This window comes from Cyprinodon variegatus, unplaced genomic scaffold (genome assembly GCF_000732505.1).
Source record: "Cyprinodon variegatus isolate N-32 unplaced genomic scaffold, C_variegatus-1.0 Scaffold239, whole genome shotgun sequence".
In the NCBI taxonomy this organism is placed as follows: domain Eukaryota; kingdom Metazoa; phylum Chordata; class Actinopteri; order Cyprinodontiformes; family Cyprinodontidae; genus Cyprinodon; species Cyprinodon variegatus.
This window is the reverse complement of record NW_015150692.1, coordinates 318773-338891: the sequence shown is the minus strand read 5'-3', so window position 1 is coordinate 338891 and position 20119 is coordinate 318773. Positions and strand designations below refer to the sequence as shown.

Sequence of the window (20119 nt, the reverse complement as noted above, 5' to 3'; positions counted from 1 at the left end):
ATTTGATGCATGCCCTTACCATCACATGTGTGCGTGTTACACAGGGCCTCCTCTGTGTGCAGTCCTATGCAAATGTCTCCTCCGTTTGCAGGGGCAGGGCTGTTGCAGGACCGTGTCCTCTGGTAGTGACCACTACCGCAGCCCACTGAGCACTGCGACCAGGAAGACCAGCAGGACCACGCACCTTTAACTGTAACACACACATCTAGATTAGTATTTACTGCTTTTACATAATCCAAAGCAGTAACAATGCCATGTTACAGTGAAACAGTAGGTTTCAGACAGGAAGGCAAGCTGTTAATGCAAACCCACATTTGTTGCTGTTTATTTAAAAATGGCTGAAATTCAAGTAAAGCTCATCAAATAAAATTATATTAACTGTGTAAATAAAAATAAACAAAAAACTTTTCTCTTATTTTCTAACCAATTGTTCTGCTTGGATTCATTTTAAATGGATTGTTTTTCAAGAAATTCCCTAAATCATATGCTTGCCCCAAATCAGGGGTCCCAAATCAGTTATACAAATTTTTACCACCTCCGCAAATATTAACGTTAAAAGTGTAAAAGTGAATAATAATAACAACTCGGGAGTGGAGACAAAGCATATATTGATGATTTTGATAGTTGTTTGTACAAAGCAATTCTTCAACATTTTAAAAGGAATTTAGCATCAGATCAGGTGTTACACTGATTTAAAGAAAGAAACAGGAGAAAGAAGTTTGTCTTCCAAAACAAAATTTTAATCAAATCTTTACACACATTTTTCCAAATTGTGTGTGATCTTGCGCCCTTTGAATCATGATTTATTTGATTTTGGTTCTTGTTAAAACTAGAAAAAAAATCTAGACCTTTGTTTTTTTTCAGCTTGCATTTAATAAAAAAACAAAAAAAGAACAGCGATATAAAAAAAAAAAGCAACCAAGAGAAAAAGAAATGGATCAATACATAAAATGTTAAGATTGGTGTTGCGAAAATAAACCAAATTACCTTCCACCAAATAAAGGTGACGACTTTAAAGTTATACTTTTATAAAATTATAAACCACCACGCTGTAATTCATATATTATATCACTGTTTCACTTTTTAAATGCATTTAGCCCACTGTTAAAACTGAATATCCAACAACTTGTAATCCACAACGTAACTCATTTTATTAGTTTCCTCCTGAGGCCAAAACTACATTGTGAGTGTCCAGTACTACCACTACTGCAGTTTAAGAACCCTGGTATTCATAACTTTTAAACTAGATCTCTTTTTCTGTCTTGACTTGAACAAAGAAAGATTTTTTTATTACTAAAGTTTTGGTTACACATCATGCCCCATGTTCTGTTATTTTTATACACTTTTCTAAGGTCCACATTGTGTGACCACTGCTGCTATAACCTTTACCTGCTGTAACACCACAATTTCCCCATTATTGGACAATAAAAATATTTCCTATTCTATTCTATTCTATTCTATTCTATTCTATTCTATTCTATTCTATTCTATTCTATTCTATTCTATTCTATTCTATTAAAGGGATACACAGTCAGTTGTAAGAACAGAATTTGTTTAAATATATTTTATGTAAAAATACTGTTACACAGCACTGCATTCTTGGTACTATCTGTTTCATATCTTGAGTTTAGTTCTTGGTATGCAACCTTTATATGCTCCACCTCAGTCTTATGTATCATGTCACCTTGGAGGCGATGGTAGCCTCAAATTTTATATATTCAAGCTCTTCCTCCAGGGTGGCCACCTTTGGGTTCTCCTCAACCTATTTAGCTTTCTCCATTGGAAATGATTATCAGGTTGCCTGTTGTCAATGCAGTGTCTCAAATCTTGTGGGAAGGAACGCTTAATATGCAGCCGACCACCAAGTTGGAAGTGAGAGAAAAAGTACCATTTCAGTAGGCTACTTCTGGATAAATTAGAGGAGAGAAAAGATAGATTTAAGAAGTGGATTGCATCTCCAAACTCCACTACTGCTGCTAGTTTTATTGCAATCATGGAAAACTGTTCACAGATCCAACAGATACTGTAGCGCTCTTATGCAGGTATGTAAACTTTCTTCCATTTTTTTCACCCCCAAATCCTCAAAATAAAAACAACACAGAAATGTGATTTCTTTGTTGTGTGTCTATAATTTCATCAAAGCAACAAAAACTAATACACTAATATTGTGATGGAATTTACACTTAAACACCAAATATCATACAGCAGAATAGTAATATAATGTGACATGTGCTCAAGGATAAATATTTAAGCCCACTTTGTCCTTTTTTATAGTTGGATAATAAACTTAGAGCTCATGTTGCCATACAAGGATTATATAAGACTTTTACATTTTTTGCGACTATTCTTTTTTGTTTTTTGTTTTGTCCAATATGGCTCTTTGAACAGTTTGGGTTGTTCACCCCTGATCTAAATAGATCTAGATGTTTTTTTTTTCTTTCAAACTAGGGATAAATCAGGACATAAACAGCATCTTCATACCATTCTGCTGCTGTTTGCCTGATCACACCTCCTAGTACCTGCTTAATGCACTGATTTCCTCTTCCTGTGAGGGCCGTTAAATGCCTCGTCTGATCTAATCAGAAAAGTGTGGGTGAATCATTGAGGGTCTGGTGTCTCTCTGATGAAGGCAGGAAAGCATCGTTGCCAGGTAACTTCAGAGTCCTGCTGAAGACTTCTGTAGCAGAGTGGATAAGCATGACATGAAGTAAAGCAGGACGTGACTATTTAACTAACTGGCTATCACAGGGAGCAACTCCGCTGCCTGACTGACTCTAAACTGACTGGATGTGATTCTGCCTCGCTGCATTAGAACAACCCAAAATCAATCACTGGTTTTACTGCCTTTGGTTTTGATGCGTGACTGTGATGAGTTTTGCAATCTTAAAAAACTATACGTTAAGTTAGCTAAACCAAATCTGCTGTTCAGTTCTGTAAGAACAGATTTATAAGAGAAATCCAGGTGAACTGTTTGTTTAATAGTGGGGGATTTTGAAATACTTGTACATATAAAATTCCCATCATACACGTTTGCTAATTTCTTAATACATGGATAGAAGGTCTTTAACTCCAGACAAAACTAGGATCTGATTTGGATGACAGATTAGAGAGAGAAAGCGGGAGTTTGAACATGTTCTCTCTGGCATCAGCTCTCCTTGATCACCGGTCAGCCGACAGTCGGCAAGGTGAAATGGCTGTGAGCTAAGCAGGAGAGGACTTATCCAGAAAAGTGGGAGAAAACTTGTAACCAGACAATAAATAAATATTCTAGGTTTACACTGCTATGTACTTGTCTTAAAATATCATGAAACATGGTTTTGTGACAAAGAAAGTCTAATAATGCCAAACTTTAAATGTGGATTTTCATTTCTTATCAAAATGGAAATGTATGCTTTCAATCATGGAAAACTACATTTTTTGTCCTTGGTAACGGAATGAAGCCTAGGAGGAAGATCAACTGAATAAACTGATTACTCACCTTCATCCACCTCCGACCCAAGCTAATGAGCTTTGAACAAAAGCCCAATCAGCATCCAGAGTTCATCTTAAAAAGTCTCCAATCCACAACTCCGTCTGCTACCCAAAGCGTAGGCGGTGGCTGCACTGTGTCTGACTTCAAGTCAGATGACTCCATTTCAACCCACCTACAGCTCCTCCACTACCATCCTAGCTAAAGCTTCATCAGAGTCCCAGACGCTTGCTGCGTTCTTATCTCTATCTGTCTCATTTCAACTGGTCCAGCAGAAGGCCGCCATGTTCAGCCTGGTTATGCCAGAGGTTTCTTCACAGTGGGGAGTTTTTCCTCTCTACTGTTGCTTCATGCTTGCTCATCATTGAAAGCTTGTCATAACCTGTGTTATCAAGCTGGATTTCCATTTTCCAAAATTTAAAGTTTCTCTCCAGGGTTTTATGTTTTTATAACCCTGAAAGCCTGCTTTTCCAGAGGCCATTTTGGCTGGACTTTACTGTTACTATTGTGTTAAAATATTGCTACTTCTAATCTAGAGGTGGATCTGTTTGTTGCTCTGTGGCGGAAAAACCCACTTTCAGTGCAATGTTGCCACTAAACTCAAACACAAACCTTCATATCATTCCTCCTTGGCATGGTTTATTTACTTCTACATAAAAGTGTTTGTAAAGGTATGAGTACACAGACAAGGTTTTCATTTTTTTCATGTTTTGTACATTAACTATCTAACCTTTTAATGGTTATCAAATCACATAGCTCAATTAGGTTTTGATAATATCATCCAGTTATAGTTTATTGTTAAATAATCGACCAGAAAAGGCCAAACAAAAAAAACCAACTTTAATTAACAACTTCAAAAAATAGCTTTTTATTTTTGCTAAGTTGAGTCATTAAATTTAAAACTACTCAATAGTTATTAATAAATTAAGTAAGTGTTGTAAATTTTTTCTTTCTTAAAAAGATAAAACGCCGGCGCTAAGTTAATTGTAAATCATAATTTTACGGTAAGGTTGTAGCTATTTTTTCTCTTTGCAGGCAGTAAAAAGTATAACTCATAACTTACGTGTAACATATTTTAATTAACTCACACGTATTAAATTATTTGTCAAAACTGCAGAAATCAGCAATATAGCATCAAAAATACAACTAGATTTTCCTTTTGTGTAATTTTTGAAGCACGGTTTATCTTATATTTCCTTAGCCTGAGTTTATTTTTCTTTTCTGACAAGAAAGAACAATGTCTTTGACTCATATTCTCAAACAAGGGTTTGATGTTTCCTTTTTGAGTGAAACATCTTGATCATGACTGAATATTACGCTCCTAAAAATGCCCCAAGGTTCAATTCTATAAACCCACTTTGAGAACTGCTTTTCATTCAGAACTTTAATAATTAAAGACGTAACTCTGGCTACTTACTGCCACACTGAGTGGACACACAGATGGCTGCTTCCAAAGCATAGGTGGAGACCCTGACATTTTATTTTAATCTTTTCACCCATCTCCACTGCCTCCATCTCTCGCTCTAATTTCATCATCAATTACTATTTCGCACTCATTCTCTCTTCTGTCACTGGCCTTGTCCTCCTCACCTGCATGTCCTCTGGGGTCACGAGGAAACGTGACAGTACTGGCAAAATGATTCATCACAGGCTACCTAATCCAGGCTTCCTGAGGTCATGTCAAAAATCTAACCACAAAAGATTTACTTTGAACAACAACGACTCACATTCGAAACAGATTGAAGTGGCTAAACACAAATTCTCGTTTCATAAGATACCAGTTATTGACATAAATCTCCTTTTCTTAAGGGGAGACCTTCATCTAGGGCCACTCCTGTTATCTGTGTGTTTTAAAGAATAATAAGTAGAACCTGTCAGAGCTCCAATCTGTCATCAGATGTATTTCAGGTCAACTGATTATGCTGCTTTGATGAGCAGTTTGAAATAGATAACTTCATTTGTTCAAGAAGTCCTCCTGCAGTGCTGCAGCTGCTGGTAACCATTAGCTAATGAAGGGAATAGTCCACTCAGCGGTATTCAACGAATATCTTTGACCCCCTAGCACTCAGTCTCTATAGCTCCTTTTTGCTTCCATTTTCTTTAAGACCCAATATTGTGCTGGAAACATTTAACACAATGCCAATAGAAGACCTTACATCTGCTTACTTCTTTCATATGATCAACTTTTTTATTCTAGTTATATTGTCGTTATAAAGAGAAACTAACAAGTAAAATATTTATGATTAGCTTTAATAAGGTTGCCCTGCAGATTGCTTTTTATGCTATCATACACCAGCTTCAACAAATGCACTGTGATTTAGACAAGGCAGACAACACCGTGAGGAAAGTGTTCTTTGATTTCCTCCAGTACATTTACTAGGATTTAACCGGATCTGCTTCGTCAGAAACTTCAGAAGACTCATGTTGAGGAATTAACAGACGCCTGATTGAAAGACTACCGGACAAACAGGCAACAGGTTGAGAGACTGATTGGTCAAGTGTCTAACCAGGGGATCAGCTCATCCGGAGCACCTCAGGGTACTTTACTCTAACCTTTTTTTTTTTTTTTTAAACATCTCAGACTAGCAGTACAGCTCAATACTTGAATAACTGAGCACAGGGAGCTGATGGACAACTTAATGGCATGCCATAGAAACATCATTCATTCTTGAATTTGAGTAAAAGTAGATGATAATAGATTTCCGAAGAATCCGGAACTAGGCACTGGAGGCTTATCTGCCACGACTTAAACCAACAACAAGCAGCAGGATTTAAATGGGGTCATTTAGTTTAGTAATTAAGTTTTATTTAATCCTAAAATCCAAGCAGATCTTCTTCTAGATTGTTTGCATTTTCTGAATGAGGTTGGTGTCGCTCTCACTCACCCGGACATGCCTGTACGTTACAGTCTTGGTATTCCACAGGAGAGCCTCGGCACGCCACTGGGGCGCTCTTCCCCTCTGGTCCGGAACAGGTTCGCCGACGGGTGCGGTAACCTTTGGCACAGCTCTGAGAGCAGCTTGACCAGCTCTCCCACGATGACCAGCTCATCCCGGCCATTTTTACCACTGGGGCTTTCAACAGCTCTTCCACAAGGCCTAAAGATGGCACAAGAAAATAATCCGGGATGGATTAAATACTTTAACCACATTTGTTTTATTCAGGACTTAAACTACTTGAAAAGCAACAGGAAGCATGCAAATTGAACACGACGTGGCCAAAAGGCATATTTCACTGTCTAAATGCATCCCACAGTTCCCTGGTGTCGGTGTTTCATCAGTTTGTTAAAAGTCGATGCAGCCGACCCACAGGAGGCTGACAGGGGAAGACAGGTAATCAATGTCGGAGAGGGCTGTGTGAAAAGACCACCAATGGCAAGCATCAGACTGCTGCTGCTGTGTGACTCTCTATGTGTCAATGGGTATGTTTAGTAGCAGACTGTGAACCCTTCACTAACAGCATGTAGGGGAGCTAACACTCCTAATGGGAGGACTTTTGGGTGTGTCACGGCTCTGCTGGATGATAACCCGGGCATGCTTGTCTTTCACTGTAATATTCCAGCAGTTAGTATTGATCTGTGTGGGGGGAATGGAGAATTTACAACAACTGGTATATTTTAGTTTAAATCTGGGTTATATCATAAAATAGCAACTCAAGCTTTAAATATTTCACAGAACAGTTTAATCCAAAACAACTAAAAAAGTAAAAAATAAAAGAGCAAATGCAAATGGTGCTATGGTCAGAGGATACCAAAATGGATTATTACAATTAAATTATTATTATCCATTTAATTTTGGCTGCAGCTGTACATCACTGTGAATGTGCCTGATAAAGAAACACATGTACACAGCATGATGCTGCACCTACCATGTTTCACCACAGGCATGCTTCTCCAGTCAGCATTGATAATGAAGATTTTTGCTAAATTCACCCTAGATTCGGACTGAGGGGTATCCTCCCTTAGGTGATTTTATATCTAAAAAAAAAGGATTTGAATATTTCATTAAAATTCCAATAAGAAAATCAAGCTTATGGATGTAAAAGGACAAAATGTCAAAAAGCTCAAAGGGTTTAAATGTTTTTTTAGGGAACTATGCTTAGACCCCATCCTGGAGAGAAATGTCAGCTGTGCTGCTTCCATCAAAATCTTTGTTTACATATGTTTGAGATCGGCCTGTTTTTTTCAGTGTAGTCCTGTTTCTCTGACTGTGACTGGCTGAATGTGCTCTCTTCATCCTCTGACATGGAAGCTGGCTCGGAGCTCGTCTGCCTGGCTGTGTGTTTCTTTGATTGGGTCGCCTTTTACAGTTGCCTTTTGTATCTCTGCTTTTGTCTTCTTAACCCACTGAGCACTGAGCCTTGTTCTGCTGGAGGTTTCTTCCTGTTAATAAGGAGTTTTTCCTCTCCACGGTCGCTACAAGCACGCTTAGTGTAAGGGATTGCATTCGAGTCAATATGTCGATGCAATCAACTTGTTTTCCTGAGATAGAAAACTTTGAATCAATTTGACTATAAGACCTGATTGAATTTTAAAGTGCCTTTAGATGACATGAGTTGTGAATTGGCGCTATAGAAATAAACTTAATTGAATTGAATGGACCAGTTCTCTACTCTGTTTTTCATTTTCATAAAAGGTTTTTAAGGTTATTTTAAGGTTTTTCATTTCAGTGTTATTTCAGTGTTTACCTGTCCTGCTTTGAACAATACCAGCATGGAATATGTGCAGGAGAGAATCCAAGTTACCAATACCAATATCAGGGTGCTCCTCATGTTCATTAAAAAAAAAAACAGCAACAAAGAACAAAAAACACCTGCACACTTTTTCCCATTTTCTGAGCAGAACAAGAAGTTTGAAATGTTCATCAGGAATTGCTTTCAAACCAAGCAAGCAGCTAACAAAGGGCTGCACAACTAGTATAGATAATTTGACTGCAAAAAAACTGAAATACGCTTTTTTAACAAAGAAAATCTATTAAGTACTTCTGAAAATAAGTAGAGGATTGAAAAATGAATTGAAATAAAAGTAAAGTGAAATAATTGGCAAATTGTCATTATTCATTATTCTCTTTTTTTATCAAGTAAGAAAAAAAAGAAATCATTGTTCGAACCAAGCATTGATTTGTTTCTATCTATTTGAGTCAGCAACCACTTTTTAATAACTAACAGGTTTGCTTAGTTTTCTTTGATCTATATCAAATTAGATTTTCAATAATATTATCTTCTTTTATAATTCTAAAGTTTTTTTTTTGTTTTTTTTTTGTTACTCAAAAAGCCCTGGATGCATTTAGCAGCTTTTTTTATTCTGATACTCAGCAGAGTCGATGATACAGCATGTTTCTGCCAGGTCAACAGTCCTAATGCTATTTACACAAAGATGTAAACAAAGCACTCTTCTCTTCCAAGATTACGATATTTTTCTGAAGCACAGTGATCTATCAAACTCCTTCGGCCTTTAAATTAGGGCTTTTAAGGTTGACTTCTGCTCTCTGAATGACAGCTGCTCGAAGCCACTTACAGGTTTATTACTAATTCGACCTCTATTTCCTGTACTCTATAAAAATTAATCTTCACTACTGACCATGATCTAATTAAAGGGCTTGTTTGGAATCTTAATGAAAGAAAACAAGAACAACAAACAGCGTTATTTGAAATGAAAGACCATGGAGCTTTTTTGACCATGTAGGAAAATGTTGCAGTCTATTAACTTTTCTTGTAAAATCGTGCATGTAGATGTAGATTTTTCTTTTTTTCTAAGCATTGATAACACAGATGCCCCAAATACATGCAGATGCAAAACATTCTGGTCTTTTAGAATCCGAAGTAATTTGCTCTGGCAGTAATTTACATAAATATAGGCAGACTTTCCCCTAAAAGCATGGACAGAACCTCATTTAAATGTGGGATGTAAATACCAGTGTAGAGAGATGCCTTTTGCTATAGGGGGGCTCTTTTAGTAGATATTACTTTGTGAGCAGTCTTAGAAGTAAAAAGATCTTTGGTGTGCACCAATTTGGCACAAATAGCTTTTTGAATATGTTCATTGACATTTTATTCATTTTATTTTATTTTTTTGAATAATATAGATCTGCTGGTATGGGCAATACCTTGAGTATGCATATTTTCATCTTATAGATCCTGAGGCGCGACATGCTGGTCAGAAACTATAAAATCCTTACAATCAACACACAACATACCATAAGTGCAACCAGGTGATGTTATTAAATGCATCCTCTGGGTAGATTCTGATACTGAAAAGAGATTTAAACTGTGGTACTCTCAGGATCAGTTAGGTCAGCAAGCACAGAGATGAAGCTATATAAAAGGAAACTATTTTTTCCATCCACTTTCATTGAAGCTACGGATGGATATTAAGAAACAAGCAGAAGCCTTCAGAAGATAACAGGGGTGTTGTTCCATTTTATCCCTTTAACTCTAATTTCGTGTCTGTTGCAAAACATGCTGGGTTTTGAAATGTTGTGTTTCAGACAGACCAGGATGTATCGTAGTTAAATTCAAGATGACAACAGAAAATGATACTATTTTGGATGGTGGGGCTTCTCATGTACGTATTGTTGGGACTTTTTCTGGTCCGTTTCTCTCGCTTCTCTCTCCCCCATGTTTGCAGGCAGTAGCTTAAAACAGCAAATAATGTGCCCCATTGGGAACTCTTGGAACCCTCATACGGTTGGTTGGAAACCAGTGAGTAAACACGGACTACACACTGCACCAAAGTTGTTTTGGATGACATTACCTTACCTCTGTCAGTAGAATAATTAGCTCATTTACACATGTACAATCAGAAATGCCGCAAGATCCTCATTAAATAATGTAATCATGCTACAAAATGTACTTATTTCTAAAGCAAACTAAATTTGCCATGATCTTGCCACTGATGTTTGGTCTGATTACTCATTTCACACACCTCTTTAGCTCCGCCCGTTTCTCATAAGCGACCTATCTGATCCAACTGCATTAGTCTATATATAACCAGCCTTCAGACCAGATTATTTCAAGCCATTGGTGAGACTTATTCTAGCGTTCCTATATTCTGATAACCTGATCCTGACCTGTTCTGCCTCTCAACCTCTGAGCCTCCGTTCCGATCCGTTTGCCTGACACGTCTTCTGACTCCTGACGGATCTCTGCCTGTTTGTGTACCTTAACTGGAACTGTGACCGGACTCCGTTGGTATGTCACCGGATCTCTGACCACCTGGCTCTGACAACTGAGCATGTGACCAAAATCGGCTTTGGCTTCGCCCTCTGGATTATCCTGCCTACATTCTTCTGCTGGGTTCTAATCTCCTGCCTGTCCTCTGAACACCGATACAAAAGACATAGTGTACAAGTACAATGAAATGCAAACAGGAAACCAAAAATGACTAAAATCATTTGCAAAGGTAAAGCCAAAAATTTGCTGTTTTAGCACCGCTAGCCAAACCAACAACTAGCGGGCAATGCTAACAACAGTACAAAAACTAAACTTTATAAATGTGTTATCTTTAATTTCAGCGATAAAACTGACAAAACATGTGAATGTTGAAAACTTTATAATTTGGCAGCTTGAGGTGTTTCAAAACTGGAGATTACAAACTGGCAACAAAACTCAGAAACGCATATAAAAAATGCCCCAAAACTTAGGCATCAAAATTCCCTCAGTGGAAAAGATATTAATTCATGACACTGATGTTATCAAGAGTTTGGGGAAAAGAGTTATGGAAATGTCAATGAGCTGGAGAAAGCCAGGAGACGCATCATCGATTGCAGCTGCATCGAAATAAAATCCAATATGAGGACAGATGTATTCATGCAAGCTCCTTCAAAACTGCTTCAAATGTTAAACACAGAAAGATTCAAATATATAAAATTTGTGACATTTTTTATGACTTAAAAACTGCTATCACTGTGATCCATTAGTGAGCTGCTGTTAACGTATGATAAAAGTTGAGCAATCGTATCTGTATATGTTGTGTGTTGTGAGTTCTTATTTTCAGCTCCCATTTATCTCTCTCTGCTGTTTTACTTTACTTACTATCCGTCTCACAGACCACCGTTCCATCATTCGGACAGTAGCGCGTCTCTACTTTCCTCCGTCCGATTTGCAGCTCGTGAGGATCGGCCAAGTGGGCCCTGCACATGTAGCGCATCCTTTGCTCCTGACGAGCTCCACCTTGGGTCACATTGACAGGCATCCAGGGGGTCCAAGGAGTGTTCCTCTTTACCTCTGGACAGGCCTCCAGGTTACAAGCCTTGTACTCCTAAAGGAAATAGAGGTGAAATTAGAAATTAAATCCTGGAGCCACTGTTCTGCAGGTTTCTCCCTGCCTCCAAATAAATGAGGACTTCAAAGGCTGCTCAGGAGGTATTGCAACCATATTGAATTAGATGTGTCTTTCTAAGGTAGGAGCAGGACTGAAGACCTTCAACACAGAGCTTTATTTTCATAGCCCCAAAGGGAAGAAAATGCTTTTTTTTCCTATTTAAAATGTACATATTCTTGTTTGATTTTTATTTTAATTTCTGTTAATCTAGACCTCGACATACCTATTTATGTGCTCTTAACAAATTGCATTGTTGCGTTTACATTGTGGCTAGAAAGCTTTGATGTTTGCTGCACCAGCCTTAGCCTGAACTATCTTCTACCATCGTATAGAACAGCTGGTTCAAGCATTTATACCGAAACAGAGTGTCAGTTTCCTCTAATTTCAGACCAGCTGTTTAGATGACATCCCACCAGAGGTGTTGTTATTCATCCAGATGAAGCTGAAGCTCTTTGTTTCCAGTAAGAATAACAACCTTTAAGCAGGTATTAGACATGCTTTTTTTTTATCAAGCTAACCATTGCAATTTATTTTCATTTCTCAATTAAATATTCTACTATATAAAAAAGATACACTCCTGATCAAAATCCTAAGACTAGTGAAAAAATTGCAAGAATTTGCATTTTGCACTATTGGATCTTAAGAAGGTTCAAAGTAGAGCTTCACAATGTTAAAGGAAAAAATCAGTGCAAGAGACAAGAACTTTTGAGCAGGGAATTTTCTGAAAACAGCATTTACACCCAAACATTATTTTTAAGACCATAGTCTTTAAAAGCCAAAAGCTGTGCAAAAATCTCAATTCCATGTTATTTTCTGTCAAGTCTTTCCACTGTCAAGACCTCCTGATTGTCAAAAGCAAAAAAGCTCACTGACTTTGAACATGGTAGGATTGTTGAGCTGCATAAGCAAGGCCTCTCACAATGTGCGATCGCTGCTGAGGTTGGACGCAGTAAGACAGTCATTTTGCATTTTTTTAAATGATCCTGAGGGTTATGGAACAAAAAAGTCAAGTAGTAGACCCAAAAAAATTTCACCAGCTCTGAGCCGCAGGATCCGATTGGCTGTCCGTCAAGACACAGGACGATCCTCTACCCAAATTAATGCCATTACTGGTGCTGACTTCAGCCCAATAACCATCGGACGGCATCTGAGAGAGAAGGGCTTGAGAAACAAAAAACGTCTTCAAAGGCCACGTCTTCTTCAACGCCACAAAATTGCCCGTTTGGACTTTGCAAGGGTGCACCAAACATGGGACATTGAAAGGTGGAAGAAAGTTGTCTTCTCTGATGAGAAAAAATTTAACCTTGAAGGTCCTGATGGCTTCAAACGTTACTGGCATGATAAGGAGATCCCACCTGAGATGTTTTCTACACGGCACAGTGGTGGGAGCGCCATCATGATTTGGGGTGCGTTTTCCTTCAATGGAACAATGGAGATTCAGGTTGTGCAGGGGCATCAAACAGCAGCTGGCTATGTGGAGATGTTGCAGCAGGAATCCCTCATGACTGAGGGCCCTCATCTGTGTGGTAATGATTGGGTTTTTCAACAGGACAATGCTGCAGTTCACAATGCCCGCCTGACAAAGGAGTTCTTCCAAGAGAATAGCATCACTCTTTTGGAACATCCTGCATGTTCCCTGAATCTAAACCCAATTGAGAACATTTGGGGATGGATGGCAAGGGAAGTTTACAAAAATGGACATCATTTCCAGACAGTGGATGCCCTTCGTGAAGCCATCTTGAACACTTGGAGCAACGTTCCCACTAGCCTCCTGGAAACACTGGCATCAAGCATGCCTAAACGATTGTTTGAAGTCATCAACAAGAATGGTGGAGCCACTCATTACTGAGTCCTTTTTTTGACACTTTGATTTCTGTTTTGGGGGGTTTTCAGGTTTTTTTTTTGAGCTATGGTCTTAAACTTTTGATCAGCTGAAAATGCTGATTTATGCTGATTTCTTCTTTTAAAATTGTGAAGCTCTACTTAGAACCTTCATTAGATCCAATAGTGCAAAATGCAAATTCTTGCAATTTTTTGACTGGTCTTAAGATTTTGATCAGCAGTGAATATGATATGTGATAAGGCGGTTACATTAATTGTGATTGGCCAATCATAAAAAAAGCATTAGTAGCAGCAAAATAACACGAGTAGCAGTGGTTAAAATAACTGATCAAGAGATAAGATTGAAAAGATTGTTTAATAGTTATTATGCAACAATGGATTATGAATGGAAAACCATAGTTTTATAAGAAATGGAGATGAGCTAAAATTCATTAGCGACTTGTTAGCTGTCAAGAGACCAAATACCTCTCTCTAGGGCCAAAACATCAGGATTTGTTATCTAGAAGACTCTTTGGAACCAGTGTGTATAGGAAGCACACTGTGTGCTGCATTGATCTTGTCCATCATGTGTTGTTGTGACTGACATTACTGTTACCACATTCTCTAAATGCTGGTGTCCAATGTTTTTAGGATAAAAATCTACTGTGGTCACTTGTAATTCATTTGATCTCGGATGATTTAATATAATCTGCTCTGTTAAAGACAACTGAACTCATGTTTAACATAGAAAAAAAAAATCATGTTTCACAGAAGATGGTATTTGCTTATATCCACCAGCTGATTTTATTGGTCAGAGTGTGTTTTTGTGTGTTAATGTTTACTCTACCAGTGCACATCCGGGACAAGTGTTGCCGTTCTCACAGGACCTGACCCTGGAATGGACACCTCCACCGCACTCTGTGCTGCACTTAGTCCAAGAGCCCCATGGAGTCCAAAAAATAGGCTGAGGACACGATACGCCCTCATTGCAGAACCTGAAGAAACAGTGGTGGAGCTAAAATACACAATGCACTGTAAGAAGATGTCACAGAAAATTTGATTCGGTTTCAAACCTGACTGCTAGAATAATCTGCTGGTAATGTGAGACCAACTGACTGCTAAAATAATCTGCTGGTAATGTGAGACCAACTGATAGTTAGATGTTTAACTACCCGGTAACCTACCTCAAAGATTAATATAAATAACTTTCAGCCCTCATTATTCTTTAACAGTCAAAATAAAAGCTCAACAGTTTGTTTCTATGAAATATAAACTCCTGCTAACATTTTTGGGATAAACAAAACCCTAAAACCCTTTTTGGAAGAAATAGGGACTAACACTTAACTTGTTTTAAAAGCTGTACTAGCTGTAAAGTGCACAAAACTAATGGATTTGAAGTAGGTGGGAGGAGGATTATGGGTAATACTATAATGTATCCATGTAAACAGTATATACTGTAGAGCCATCTGTTAGTCTTAGCAAAATGTTTATGGGTGAAGCAAATATATTCAGTTTGATGACGGCTGTTTCCCTTTGTGTCTCCTTTCTCCTTTTTCTTCTGTTGTTTATTCTCTTAAGTTACTTTTATTTTATACATTCTTACATTTGATTGTATTTTTGTGATTTATTTGAGGACATATGTCTTTATAGACTTCATTGAGTAAAAACAAGAAAGTATTTAAGAATGGAGCCAACAGAAGGTGTTAAATTTACATAAGTAATTTTTACTGTACCATACTTTTTACTTATACTAACGTATATTATAATATATCTTTCTTTTTTATTTTATTTTTACGTTTTTACGGCACTAGTGGCTCGTTTTTATGGACAGTAGGCTGATAGGAATTTTAAAAAATTATTTTATTAAATTTAAAATACATTGTATTAAAAACAATGCTCTGATCTAAGACAGTTAACGCTTATAATATAAAATACTTTTTATTGTATTCTAATCAGGCCAATATCCAACAAGGATTACGTCCCTTCACTGGAGGTAGTGCTAAGTTTGGAGAAGTGTTTCTTCTGCCTCGACTAGTTGTATTTTATTTTTATTCTTACATTATTTTTTTGTTTTAATCATTCTATCATTATCATTTCAAATTCACTTTGCATGTTGGTCTGTCATTCTTACATATTTTTAAATATCAAATGTTATGATGAGTTGCTAGGTATTTTAATAGCCTTTTTACCAAATAGTTTTTTGCTGTTACTTAAATCAAAATACGATTATAGTAAAATTTTTTGGGGTATTCTACCCACCTCTGATAATAAGAAGCTCTAACCCAAATAATCATAATAATAACAATAATATTTCTCATCATTTTGTCTTTTTTTTTTTTAGAATGACAGCACCATTTGCTGTGTGGTAATATTCAGAAAAACACATATTTTGATAAAACAAAAGTAATATTTCTTTGAGATAATTCAGATTAACTGGTACAAATCTAATATCCATAAAATGTAAATGAAATTAAAGCTTATTTGCAAAATGTATAACTGGGTAACTCGGGTAATTTAGATAATTTAGTTTAGTACGATTTAATCTTAATGGCCCATTAACTGGGAATTTCTTTTGGCCTCACAAGTGAAATAAAACGCAGTTCTAAATGTGAGCTTAGCTTTGTAAGGCCCACACATTAAAGTTTCTATTAAGAGCAAAGTACACAGAAGGTTGTAATATTTTTCAGTAGGGTTAAAGCACCTTCCAGCGATTAAGCATTGTCTAACAATCTCGTTATTTTTTTTCTTTTATGCTTAAATAATGAACTTTAATTTTTTAAGGGGATTAGTGCAAGGCTTTATTTAAATGTAATTATTTTTACCGTTCATCCCTGCTGGGCCCCACGCACACTCTCCCACCATGTCGGGGTGAGGGGTTGTTACAGGAACGCTGGCGCATCTCAAAGCCTGTACCACAGGTTGTGCTGCACTGTCCCCACGACGACCAGGGTGTCCAGCCTCCATTCCTTTTAACAACAGATGAACGAAAAGACATTAGTGGCCTCAGAGCCCCCATTATTCAGAAACATCATATTTTATTAACGATTCAACACAGTTTTCTCCAAAGGTGTTAATGCATTATTAAATTAGAGAATACAAGAATCATTTCTCAGCTCCACCTTTCAAAGAAATCCTCTAATTTTTAACTTCTGTATGCAGAAATGCACACAGACAAAAAGAGCTTGTTCTGACTGGGTAACATTCACTCCATTTGCTTAAGTGCTTTGTTCCTGGGAAGCTCTCCTCATGATTTAATTCCCGCTCTCTACAAAAGCACAATTCAATTTTAACACCAAGAATTAAATCTGCCATAGCTATCCAGCAGGATGGGGGGGTTTAAGTTCTTTTTACTGCGATTTAAGCATTTTACTGAACACAAAGGAGTGGAAATGTATATTTTGATATATTTTGTGGTTTTCAAAATACCACACTGAAACTTTTAGTCATCACAATCAATGCAATAACTGATGCTTCAATGACTATGAATGGAATCTGCAATAAATTGAGTATTTTAAATCAAGCATTGTGTCCAGTTTTTTTTTTTTTTATTTAAGACGAGACTAGAAGGAGCCTCATCATTTTTCACCGGCAGCCTTTTTAAACTATACAGACTTCACTGAATCATTTTTTAGAGGATGGAATAAGAAATGGTAGGATAATAAAAAAAGACTCAGTTCTTTCCTGTAAGTCTTTTTCATCTTGCCATGGCTACTACTGCATTATGTGCCTTAACAAAAGTCAAGGTTATAGATGCACAAAAAAAAAAACAGAAATATATTGTATGTTGGCTTGAAAGTAGTTTCATTTTAGATAAATAAATTTTAAATACATGCATTTATTAGAAGAGAAACTTTTTCAGTCCTTCAACAAAAAGCAAAAATTATTGTGATCTCTAATCCCAGTAGGAGGCTGGTCTAACTGACCAGGAGAAAGGCTCTGAACAGAAAACCCTAAAAAAATAACAGCACATCTTCCATTATTATTAGCATAATTTCATGTAATTAGTAGTTCTTTCAATTATAATCTAAATCTGTTTTAATCGATCATTACAATCATCACAAAAGTGTTTTGTTTCTACGTTTATTTATTTCAAATATTACAAACTACGTAGCCTTATGTACAGATGCATGTGTAGGTAAACTGACTCTAAATGATGTTACCTATTGAACAAACCCACACAAAGCTCTGGCAGGTTTATGTCAATAAGGTAAAACCATTGGTGTTTGAGCATCTTTGACTATATTCCTAGTCCTGTTTCTCTTACTGTGGGTAACTGGATTTGCTCTCTTTCATCCTTTGAGCTGGCTCACAGCTCGTCTGCCTGGCTGTGTGTTTCCTGGATGGGCCCGTCTGTGGAGCTGGTTGACAGTTGCCTTTTGTATCTCTGCTTCTTTTTCTATGTCAACCTCTGTCTCCTCGAATCCCAGTCAGCCTCAGCAGATGGCCGCTCACACTGAGCCTGGTTCTGCTGGAGGTTTCTTCCTGTTTAAAGGGAGTTCTTCCTCTTCACTGTCGCTACAAGTATGCTTAGAGTGAGGGATTGCCTTCGATTCAATGAGTCGATGCAATCATCTGGTTTTCCTTAGAAAATTTTTAACCAATCTGACTGTATGATCTGGTTAAATAGTCTCTGTAAAATGCCTTGGGCGGACATGTGCTGTGAATTGGCCTATATAAATAAACTAAACTGAATTGAATTGAATCAAAAAAAATTCTTTTAGCAAACAGGTTACAAAATGTCCACATTTTAGACTTTTATTTTCTGACCTTGAGCAATTTGAGACTTCAATAGTTGGGCCGTCACAGTTTTTGCCTCCACACCGAGGAGCGGGACTGTCACAAGATCTGGAGCGACACAAACAGGAGCTCACACCATCCAGTGGATCATCATTGTTACAGGGGTGCCATGAAGTCCAGGGTCCAAAGCCACCATCAGTGGTCTGGTTACGCAGCTGAAAGACATTTTTTTTTACATTTCAGAGGTTAATTTTATTTGGGTTCAATTTGATTCCCGTCATAGAAAAGTGACATGAGGAGAAACTTCCATGAAGCTTTGGGGAAAAAAAACTCCATCTGTTGAACACATGAGGCTTTGTGTTAGTATGGGAGTCCTTGACCTCTAGAGGCTGAGGGTCACCACTGTTTATTGATAATCTGACAGAAGCTGTCATGTAAAGGCTGACGTGTGTAGAGATAAACAATCTGCTGAGTTTAGGCCAAAGGAAAGAAGGCCAATTGAATGCGTACAGTAAATGCTGCAGTGAGGTCAGTCTTACCGGACAGACAGTGATGTTTTGTTTCCACTGGCTCATGTTGGAGCTTTCCTCCAGCGTGGTGCATTTGCGTTGCCTGAAGTCCCAGCCGCAGTAAGGGTCCCTGGCCTCCAAGCAAAGTCTAAGAACAAGAAGAAAAAGAGTGAGCATAAAATGAAGAATAAGAAAAGGGGATGAAAAACTTGTCTGTATATGTTGTTCGGTGAAAAGTGGAATATATGTATTTTCATTACAACAAATGAAAACCAAAAAATGAATAATATATCAGATCAGTTATTGACAAATGATCGAGGCTTATTTTGGGCTAAGTATAAAGTATGGTCTATACCTGGCTGATGTTTTTAAAAGGTTCATTTATGAAACAAACCTCGTTAAAACACCAGTGAAAATAAAGAATCATATATTTTAGATATGCTTACCACAAGTCACACTTCATGGAATAATGTTTTTAGTTTAAAATTTTAATTACAACCAACAGGAACATTTTAAGAGCTGCTCCATGTCCTCCTGATTAAAGCTGAACCACAGCTTTATCTGATCTGGAACCAACGAATCACCAAAGCCAGTTAACAAAAGGTGTGTTTTATAGCAAAGTACTGAGCCAATGCCTGATTTTTCAAAGTGATGACAGCGTTTCTTTGTCCTGACTTTATTGTTAGTAAGTCTTCTTTGGGTATTAGATGTAAGAGAAGATTAAATCTAGATATTCTGGTTTAAGCAGTTTGCAGTTATTTATTAATTGCATTCCATAACTCTGTATTCAAAAAGTCAGTATGGATTTACAGTAGATCACAAAGATCTACAGCAATGGCCATCATTGAATTGATAGAAGAAGTCACAAGCACCATAGATAATAAAAATACACAGGTTAAACTCAGTGCTTTAAAGACTCAGCATGAAAAAAATATATAATCTACTGAGAATGGAATGGAATGCAGAAAATAAAGTCAAAAGTGTATGTTTTTACTTTCAACATAAAAGAAAAATAAAGCAAGAAAAGTTTGAAAATTTCTAACCCTAAGATCCAATATAGGAGCAGGATAAAGGTAGTAAGAGATGCAGTAATAGGGACTTTCTGTGCTCTTCTGTCTGCATGCCAATAAATGAGTGGAGACCGACACCTCTGTTTATGCTGGAAAAAATTGAAATCTAGATAAGTCCTTTTTTCTTAAAATAAGTACATTTGTTCTTGTATTAAGGAGGTTAAAGAGACATTTTGCCAATGAAACAAGAAAA

At 37.2% G+C, this 20119-nt stretch overlaps 1 protein-coding gene across 4 annotated transcripts in view; it reads right to left on the bottom strand.

Annotated features, from left to right (window-relative positions):
- sema5b (sema domain, seven thrombospondin repeats (type 1 and type 1-like), transmembrane domain (TM) and short cytoplasmic domain, (semaphorin) 5B) overlaps window positions 1–20119 on the bottom strand; it is a 295363-nt gene that overhangs the window by 16844 nt on the left and 258400 nt on the right. For all 4 annotated transcript variants that reach the window (XM_015381707.1, XM_015381709.1, XM_015381711.1 and 1 more), the window contains 7 exons: window positions 18887–19004; window positions 18378–18562; window positions 16433–16576; window positions 14458–14605; window positions 11501–11726; window positions 6355–6567; window positions 20–190 (listed from right to left, as the gene is read on the bottom strand). In XM_015381707.1, coding sequence (XP_015237193.1) covers window positions 20–190; window positions 6355–6567; window positions 11501–11726; window positions 14458–14605; window positions 16433–16576; window positions 18378–18562; window positions 18887–19004 — 1205 coding nt within the window. The remainder of the gene's footprint in view (window positions 1–19; window positions 191–6354; window positions 6568–11500; window positions 11727–14457; window positions 14606–16432; window positions 16577–18377; window positions 18563–18886; window positions 19005–20119) is intronic.